The sequence below is a fragment of the Clupea harengus genome, chromosome 10 (assembly GCF_900700415.2).
Source record: "Clupea harengus chromosome 10, Ch_v2.0.2, whole genome shotgun sequence".
Lineage (NCBI taxonomy): Eukaryota > Metazoa > Chordata > Actinopteri > Clupeiformes > Clupeidae > Clupea > Clupea harengus.
The window spans coordinates 21,864,314-21,874,313 of NC_045161.1; the positions used below are offsets into that span (position 1 = coordinate 21,864,314).

General features: G+C 49.2%; 1 protein-coding gene across 5 annotated transcripts in view; it reads right to left on the reverse strand.

Moving 5' to 3' along the window:
• lnx1 (ligand of numb-protein X 1) overlaps positions 1–10,000 on the reverse strand; it is a 47,148-nt gene that overhangs the window by 15,050 nt on the left and 22,098 nt on the right. For 2 of the 5 annotated variants that reach the window (XM_031574381.2, XM_012821688.3), the window contains exons 2-3: positions 3,019–3,272; positions 743–898 (exon numbers count right to left, since the gene is read on the reverse strand). In XM_031574381.2, coding sequence (XP_031430241.2) covers positions 743–898; positions 3,019–3,272 — 410 coding nt within the window. Of the gene's footprint in view, positions 1–742; positions 899–3,012; positions 3,273–10,000 lie in introns of all 5 variants that reach the window. The other 3 variants (XM_031574379.2, XM_031574382.2, XM_031574383.2) reach the window with 2 other exon arrangements.

Consider the following 10,000-nt stretch of genomic DNA (forward strand, 5'->3'; position numbering starts at 1 on the left):
TAGCGGTTAGCACCTTGCTCTGTCAGTTGAGCCACAGGAACTGAAGCCCCAGTGCAGGAGCCTAGAGGGTCATTTTTACAAAACTATTCATTTTCTTGTTCTTCACAATTATTTCAGTGTCTGTCCATCCTTTCACCCCTCCCTCCTATCCTTCTGCAGTGAAAGGGTGCTCTCTCTCCCTCTCTCTCTCTCTCTCTCTCTCTCTCTCTCTCTCTCCCCCTCCCCTCCCTCCCTCTCTCTCTCTCTCTCTCTCTCTCCCTCTCTCTCTCTCTCTCTCTCTTGAGCCCTCCCACACAAAAACCTCCATGCTCCACATCCTTAAACAATCCATGTGTCACTGTTGCTCCTACCCCCTCCTCAGAGATCTGTCTGTCTGTCTGTCTGTCTGTCTGTCTGCCTGTCTGTCTGTCTGGTCTGAGCAAGCACTCTCCCTCCATCTTTGCCTCCTCCACCCTCCGCCCTCCACCAACCCCCGGTGATCCGTCTCAGGGGCCTTATGCAATCTGCTCACTCAATAATTAAAGGAACATATGCTGCTGTGACCACACGCCACGCTGGCCTCCACAGACCACTGTCCTCTGTTGCAGAGACGCGTTACAGGACATCCCTCATTCTCTCTCACACATCAATTACACACACACACACACACACACACACACACCCATGCACACGCATGCACACACAAACAGAACACAACCAGGCACCAAAACAAACAAACAAACGCAGCCGGAGCCAGGCCAACCTTCTGGGGGCACGCTGGAGTTCCTGAGGTTGTCCCGCTCCTCGGAGCTCTCGTTGACCACGGCCGTGCCACTCTTGGTCCTGCGCAGGACGCTGAAGGCTCGGTTGAGCCGCCGGAACGAGCGACTCCTCACCGACGTCCGGTCGAAGTTACGGACTGCAGATGGAGAGAGGGAGAGAGGGATGGTGAACCGAGAGAGAAGGAGAACATCAACAGCAGCAGCAACAGAGAGACACTTTTTATAATCGCCCACTGCTTCAACATGCCCGGACATGTTCTGGGGCTGCTTGAGTGCAACCAATCGTGAGGACAGACACAGATGGTTTCAACTCTGCTCAGCCAATCAGAATAGTGCATCTCACCATCCCCATGCACACGCAGCAGATGTTTGTTTTGGACCCTCGCCACATCTGTTTTTGCATAAAGACTTTATTTTTTTCCCCTTCCGATCAGCCATTGAAACATCTCTCAGGATAATGGCTTCAACATTCCACAGAACAATGGCTTGATACGAACAACACGTTCTTCATTCCTCGGGTGTGCAGTCACACGTGTCTGCATCTGCACTTAAGAGAGACTAACTAGCATCTTAATATTCCGCAGGCGTCTCTTGCCACTTAGGATTGCCTCTCCGATCGATACCTGCTTATTAAGAGCGAAGAGGGACGAGGGGCGGCGGAGGAGAGCGATGTCTAAATAAAGGGTTTACGGCGCGGGGCTCCTCCGATGAGGCAGGGGGCAGGAGATGACACAAGGGGGGTCTGAGGGGCTGACCCAGACGTAGCACAGGACTGCTTTGAATCACGCTAATGTGTTGAAAGACTAAATCCCTCGCTTTCATCCCTGGCTTTTTTACTCTGCCTCATACCTTCTCTCTCTCTCTCTCTCTCTCTCTCTCTCTGTCTCTTTCTCTCTCCATCACCCGCTCTCTATCCCTTTGTCTTTCCTTCACCCTCTCTCTCATCTTATCTCTCTCCCTATCTCTCTTTCCCTCTCTCTCTCTCCCCCCCTCTCTCTATCTCACTTTCTCTCTCTTTCCCTGTTTCTTCCCCTCTCTCTCTCTCTCCATCCCTCTCTCTTCCTCGCTATCTGTGACATGAGTCTTCCTGACAGTCACATTACTCTTTTAAAGCATGTTGAGTGGAGGAGGCTGACAGCTTGTTCAGCTGTGCCAGCATAGCCGTAGTGGCCTCTCTCTCTCTGAAGTACTGGTGCAGCGCCATTCACCGTCCCCCACCGCGCAATCTCCCCTCGTGCACAGGGGGACGTCAAAGAGCGCGACACGCATGAGTCGTTCCAGGGTTCACAGGTAAGACAGAGAGCGAGAGAGAGAGAGAGAGAGAGAGAGAGAAAGAGAGAGAGAGAGAGAGAGAGAGAGAGAGAGAGCGAGAGAGGGAGAGAGAGAGAGAGAGAGAGAGCGAGAGAGAGAGAGAGAGAGAGAGAGGGGAAGGATGGGATGGTAATGCACCCAGAATTCTTGAAGGGAAAAAAGCACACTTCTCCCTTTCCTTTATCTCTTTCTTTCACTTGCTCCTTTCCTTTCTTCCTCCAACTCCCCCCCCCCTTTCCTCTTCTGCCCTCTTTGGGGAGTCGGTCTGCTGCAGTGTGATTGGATAAATTGCTGATAGATGAAGGTGGAGTGGCTAACGGCAGTCGCGGAGAGTATTGGATTTGGGTTACAGAGAATGACTTTACATTAACCATCCATGTTTGCCCACGAAAAGGACAGCGAGGTTTACGGGGACAAGAGGAAAGAAGGAGAGAGAGGTGATAGAGAGAGCTAGAGAGAGAGAGAAAGAGAGAGAGAGAAAGAGAGAGGAAGGGCTTCTGGCAGTCTGTCATGCATTGATTTTCATTACGGTTAAAACTTACACTGCACCACACACATACACACACACACACTTAGAGTGACATTGCCAAATATACACTGAATGCGGTATAAATCAAACAAAGGCCATCTAAAGCTAAGACACGCACAAGTACAGATTCACACACTCACACACACTCACACACAAACGCACACACACACACACACACTCACACACATACAGTTTAAGTACTCCATAAATCAAATGAATGGCACCAAATACGGCAACACACAGACACAAACACACGTGAGTGCGCTCACTCACACTCACTCACACTCACACACACTCACACACAAACGCACACGCAGACACAAACACACGTGTGTGCGCTCACTCACACTCACACACACTCACACACAAACGCACACGCAGACACAAACACACGTGTGTGCGCTCACTCACACTCACTCTTCTTGGAGTTGCTGCGGGCTGCCAGGCTGGTCGTACTTCCTGATTGGCTGTTGTCCTCCACGCTGGGCTCAAAGGCGGGGTTAACCAGGCCGGGCTCGTCCGATAGGAGGGCCACAGCAGCAGCAGAGGCGGGGCTTCCCTCGCCCGGCAGCGTTGCCACGGTGAGCTCTGACGTGCTGTCCAGGCAGTCACCCTCCTGGGACCGGCGTTTTCTGTCGGCGGAAAGGCCATAGTGTGACGCACCTTTGCACCTACGGATCACGCACGCACACACACACACACACACACACACACACACACACATACACACAGAGCATTAGTGACATCAATATTCATATGTAGAGGAGCACTGGATACTCATCAGTTTAACTGACAAGAGTACATAAAAAGCCCTTGTTCATTTGGGATGATACATGCATCCAATTTCCATGAACAAGAATGAGTGATAATTGCTGCAGACTCCCATCCTCCGATCTATAATGCATTGTCTGAGTTCAATTATAGAAAAATCTTGATGCATGTCATTGAAGCCTACTGAAAGAAAGTGACATTTCCCATTACGGTCTCCTCCGTGCCCCCCCGTCGGCCGCCGTGCATTGTCACGCTGTGCATGTGTTTACACCGTTGTTCCGCGGTTAATAAATGCCCCTCCGCTCGGGCAAGGTTGCTTGATGGGCATCTGCGGAGTCATTTGGGATAGCAAACAAACAACAAAGCGACAGGATCCGCTCGGCGGAACCGCGGTGGCGAGGGTCGGTGATGGGTGGAATACGGAACGAACGCAGAACACATTCACGGCGTTTAATATCCATCATAGTCTCATTATCACTGGCCTGCTCTGATCTGCTTTGATGGATTGATAAGAAAACCTTGAAAACACATACACAGACACACACACAGACACTCACTTGTAAAAACACACACACACACATATATGCGCGCACACACACACACACACACACACACACACACACAGAGAGAGAGATCTGGAGACAAAGTCATATCTACAAAGCACATAGAAGCCTTATAAAAGAGCATGGCCGTGCACAGACTGCTGATGGTCACGGAACAGGATATAACCGTGTGTGTGTTTTCCCTGCACTCATCTTTAACCTCTGGCCTGTCTGGACCTCATGTGAGAAGAAAGACTAGACGCTGTGAGTTCTTGAAGGTAGTGGGAGCGTTACATTTCAACTCGCCTCGTTACGACAAACACGTTATTTAAGCTGTAGTGTTTTCAGTGCAAACCTCACAGAAACACACAGAGTGAACTGGGTAGATTTCAGTTCAAAGTGAATTCCAAAGTCATTTATTGTTAGTTAGTTTGTTTGTTTCCTTGTTTGTTTTGGATTTGGAATTCAGATGATGCCATGATGACCCACAGTAGAGGCAGCAAGGCTTGAATGAGATCCATGTGGAGGCTGGTGTATGCCATGACCAGTGGAGCAGATCCCGAGCCAGATCCAGAGCCAGAGCCAGAGCCAGAGCCCGAGCCAGAGCCTGAGCCTGCCTCCTGTGGGGTCTCTGGTGGCCAGCCGTGGGTTTGAGTGAAGCGGCACTTTATCTCACTCAACATGGCTGCCTTCATCCTCTTCGTCCTCACACCTTCATCTCAGTGGGGCTCTACATCTTACTTACTGACCTCTCTCTCTCGCACTGTCACCCTCTCACGCCACCCCTCTTGATCTCTCTCTCTCTCTCTCTCTCTTTCTCACTCTCTCTCTCTCTCTCTCTTTCTCACTCTCTCTCTCTCTCTCTCTCTCTCTCTCTCCCCGTGGGCGCACTGACACTTCTGAGTGTGACCTTCAGGTAAACATTTCACAGAGAGATCACAACAGCCCTTTCACAGAAAAAAAAGGTTCGCTTTTCAAGCCACAGCTTTTCATGCTTTGCGATCAAAGAGCCTCCATATCTATATATAACACCCCTCACTCCCCCTCCCCCACACTTCCCCACTCCCCCTCCCCCACACCTCCCCTCCCCCACACCTCCCCCCACCTCCCCACCACCCCAGCCCAGAGCTAACGTTAGCATTGCTTGCTGCTGTTGGATTTCCACTCCATTTACGCCACAACCTGGCTACATCCGTTGCACGGAGGCATGACAGGGGAAACAAAGAGCCTCCAAGCGGAACATTCTAGAAAGGGGGAGAGCATCCAGCCCTGTCGGTTAATGGGAGCCGCGATGAATCTTTAATACGCTTGGATTCTAATGACAGGAGACACAGGCTAAAGTTGCATGACATAACTCCCCCCAACATGTAACCAGCGCTCTGAGCTTAGTTCCTGGGCCACATCGTTTTGACGCTCGGTCACGACCATCGGTCGTCCATGCCCTCTCTCCTCTCTCTCCTTCAACCATTGACCTCAACCATTCAGGGTTTCAGTGACTGCTTCAGTGGAGGTTTCAGGGGTTGCCTGTAAGGCATGTAAAGGGTAGGGTAAAGTGTATGTGTGTGTGTGTGTGTGTGTTTGTATGTGTGTTTGTGTGCTTGTGTGTGTATGTGAGTGCATGTGTGTGTATGTTTGTGTGTGTGTGTGTGTGTGTGTGTGTGTGTGTGTGTGTGTGTGTGTGTGAGTGTGTGTATGTGTATGTGTATGTATGTGTGTGAGTGCATGTGTGTGTATGTAAGTAGTAAGTAAGTAAGACTTTATTTATATAGCACATTTCGTACAAGAATTGCAGTTCAAAGTGCTTTACATAAAATCAATAAAAGCAAGCAGCAAGAGCAATACATGGAGTTAAATAATGATTAATATCGTATCAGAACCTGATGTTCCGATAGGCTTCTTGAATTACTAAAATCATGATAAGAGGTATAAAAGGAATAAAAGTAATAAAACCCTTCTGAAATAATAAAAATAGTGAAAGTTACAGTTAGTATCAATAGAAAATGAATAATATTAATAAAATGCTTTGGTAAAAAGAGTTTTAAGCTGCTTTTTGAAAGTGTCTAGCGTGTTTGCTTCCCTAATATTAATGGGTAATGTGTTCCATAATTTTGGAGCGTAGTTGACAAAGGCTGCATCGCCAATCTTCTTATGACTGCTTCTGGTGACCTGTAATAGACCTGTATCTGATGATCGCAGTGTTCTAGCTGGTGTGTAGTTAGTAAAAGAGTTAGCAATGTAGCTAGGTCCTTGTCCATTTAGAGCTTTGTATGTGAGGAGGAGGACCTTGAAGTCAATTCTAAAGGTAACAGGAAGCCAGTGTAAAGAAGCTAGGACAGGACTAATGTGTTCTCTCCTTTTAGTTTTGGTTAATAGTCTAGCTGCAGAGTTTCGAATGAGCTGGAGTCTTTCAGTTGTTTTCTTGGGAAGACCAGCAAAAAGTGAATTACAGTAGTCTAGCCGGCTTGATATGAAAGCATGAATTAGCTTCTCGGCATCATTTTGGTTAATGAATGGTCGCACCTTTGCTATGTTCCTTATGTGTATGTATGTGTGTGAATGTGTGTGTGTGTGTGTATGTTTGTATGTGTATGTGTGTGTGTGTGTATGTGTGTGTGTGTGTGTGTGTGTATGTATGTGTGTGAGTGCATGTGTGTGTATGTATGTGTGTGAATGTGTGTGTGTGTGTGTTTGTATGTGTATGTGTGTGCGTGTGTGTGTGTGTGCGCGCGTGTGTGCGCGCGTGTGTGCGCGCGTGTGTGTGCGCGCGTGTGTGTGTGTTAGAGGTCAAGTAAATAAGTCATCCGCGGTGGTTCCTCACACTCGTGCATTTAAGCTGGAACCACCTCCACCAGAGCCGGTTCCTCACACTCCACCTCCACCAGAGCCGGTTCCTCACACTCCACCTCCACCAGAGCCGGTTCCTCAGCTGCTCTCTTCCGTTCGCAGCACTTAGACCCTCGGCACTGCAGAGAAGCAAGAGTAATGGCCTCCCATGCTGCCGCCACTATCAATTAGAGTGATTAGGCCCGCGCAAGAGGCCACTCTTCACACAAGCGAAGCAAGCCCAGCATCGCTTCACCATCACAGGCACAGCTGATGTGAGCCTGGCCCTTTTGAGCTGTGGTCCAGACGGCGGTTCCTGGTCCGCGTCCAGGCCCAGGTCGGGGCGTCTCACGTCACGTCTCACGTCTCACGGCACATGTTCTCACGGCCAAACCTGCCGAGGCTAGCAGGCTCGCGTCCAAAACGCCAGAACGCCTCGCATGTGCAAGTATAAGCGGACGGCCGCAGCACATATGGTCCGGGCACGTTTTGTTTTTTCTAAAAGGTCTGGTGAATCATCATTGGCCGCGGCGGACCACACCTCAGCCATCGCTGACTCTGTGGAATTGAAGCTTAAGGAAACAGGCCAACAGAGTCAACAGAGGAAATAAAAAAGAGCCGAAAGATGAATCAAGTGACGGCGGAGAGGTTTCCTCTCGGGGGTGGGTGAAGGAGAGGCCGCGCACGTCTGTGGTGTTGTGGTTATAAATGTTCCTCTTTGTTAAAACTGGGGATTGTTTTGAAAATGTATTGCCCCTGTCTTTCATGCGTGCGGCTCATCCATCATCCAACCATCCATCTATCCAATTCTGCAATAAAACCCCATGCACCAACATTTCAGAAAACAAAACACTCCAAGAACATGAAAATGACTGAGATGGAAACAGTGTGTGTGTGTGTGTGTGTGTGTGTGTGTGTGTGTGTGTGTGTGCGTGAGTGAGTGAGTGTAGACGAGATCATTAATAAAGCAGGGTGTGTTTTATCTTAAGTGTGTTTTTGTGTTTTTACAGAGGCGTATGCAAATCTATTGTCTTGTGAGCTGCTTCGTAGCGAGCTTAGGCTAACGTTAATGAAAATCGGCTTTCTTCGCGGAGATAAAGGTACAAGCTGCTGTCTAAACCGTTTAGCTGCGTCGGCATCTCTTAACTACTAATGGAATCGCTGTGATTTAAACACACACACACACACACACACACACACACACACACACTTATTTACACACACACACACACACACTTATTTACACACACACACACACACTAGGTCTCTAGTCACAAATACAAGCCAAGCAGTCCCCTACACAGCTCATTAAGCTGTGAAAAAAATCATGTTGACATCTTGCCATGGTATGGTCATGTGGTTCACACAAAAACATAACAGTGCCCTCCCCTCCATGCCTTTACACACACACACACTCACACACACACACACACACACACACACGTATACACACACACATGAGCACACAAACACACACACACACATGAGCACACAAACACGTATACACACACACACACACACACAAACACACATGAGCACAAACATGTATACACACACACACACACACACATGAACACACAGGCACATGAGCACAAACACAAACACGTATACACACACGGTCACATGAGCATCTATACACACACACACACGTAAACACACACATACAAACGTAAACAAACACATACACACGCTCAGACACACACACACACACACGCTCAGACACACACACACACACACGCTCAGACACACACACACACACGCTCAGACACACATGCTAGAGTGTGAAGTGACGTGATGAACCCAGCTAAGGCACAGCCATATGGACATGCAGCAGGACAAAGACCCACACTGAGCCAAACCAGGGCAAACACACACACACACACACACACACACACACACACACACACACACACACACACACACACACACACACACACACACACACACACACACACTCAGCCAAACCAGGGCAAACACACACATGCTCCTCCACACACTCACACACACACACATGCTCCTCCACACACTCACACACACACACACACCACACACACACACGCACACACGCAGGGACAACACCGACAGCAGCTCACCTCCCCCACTGCACCCAACATTGTTATTGTCCCTATTCCCTGCCCTTCCCCACCCCTCTCTCTCACTCTCTCTCTTCCCTCTCTCTCTTCTCCCTCTCTCTCACTCTCTCTCTCTTCCCTCTCTCTCTTCTCCCTCTCTCTCTCACCCTCTCTCTTCCCTCTTTTTCTCTCTCACCCTCTCTCTTCCCTCTCTCTCTTCTCCCTCTCTCTCTCACTCTCTCTCTCTTCCCTCTCTCTCTCTCACTCTCTATCTCTCTCACACTCTCTCTCTCTTCCCTCTCTCTTCCCTCTCTCTCTTCTCTCTCTCTCTCTCTCACTCGCTCTCTCTTCCCTCTCTCTCTCCCACTCTCTATCTCTCTCACACTCTCTCTCTATTCCCTCTCTTTCTCTTCCCTCTATCTCTTCTCCCTCTCTCTCTCACTCTCTCTCTTCTCCCTCTCTCTCTCACTCTCTCTCTCTTCTCCCTCTCTCTCTCACTCGCTCTCTCTTCCCTCTCTCTCTCCCACTCTCTATCTCTCTCACACTCTCTCTCTATTCCCTCTCTCTCTTCTCCCTCTCTCTCTCACTCTCTCTCTTCTCCCTCTCTCTCTCACTCTCTCTCTCTTCCCTCTCTCTCTCTCACTCTATCTCTCTCACACTCTCTCTCTATTCCCTCTCTTTCTCTTCCCTCTCTCTCTTCTCTCTCTCTCTCACTCTCTCTTCCCTCTCTCTCTTCTCCCTCTCTCTCTCACTCTCTCTTCCCTCTCTCTCTCTCACTCTCTATCTCTCTCACACTCTCTCTCTATTCCCTCTCTCTCTTCCCTCTCTCTCTATTCCCTCTCTCCAATCCACCTCAATCTCCACCCGTTGTCACGTCCCAGCGTGCAATCTCATATGTTCTCTATTTATCTTCACTCCTCCATTTTCTCATTATCTCCTTTCTCCACGCATCTCTCCCTCTCTCCCCCCCTTTCTCTCTCTCTCCCTCTACCTCTCTCCACCTCCCTCCCTCCCTCTCTCCTCCTTTTTATCCTCATCATCGCCTCATCTTCTCTCCCCCCTCCCTCTTTCTCTGTTTGTGTCTCACATTGATTTGTGTTGCCAGTGGTCATCACCAAGGAAGAGGACAGCAGGAAGTGATAGAGGGAGAGAGAGAGAGAGAAGAGAGAGAGAGAGGGAAGAGAGAGAGAG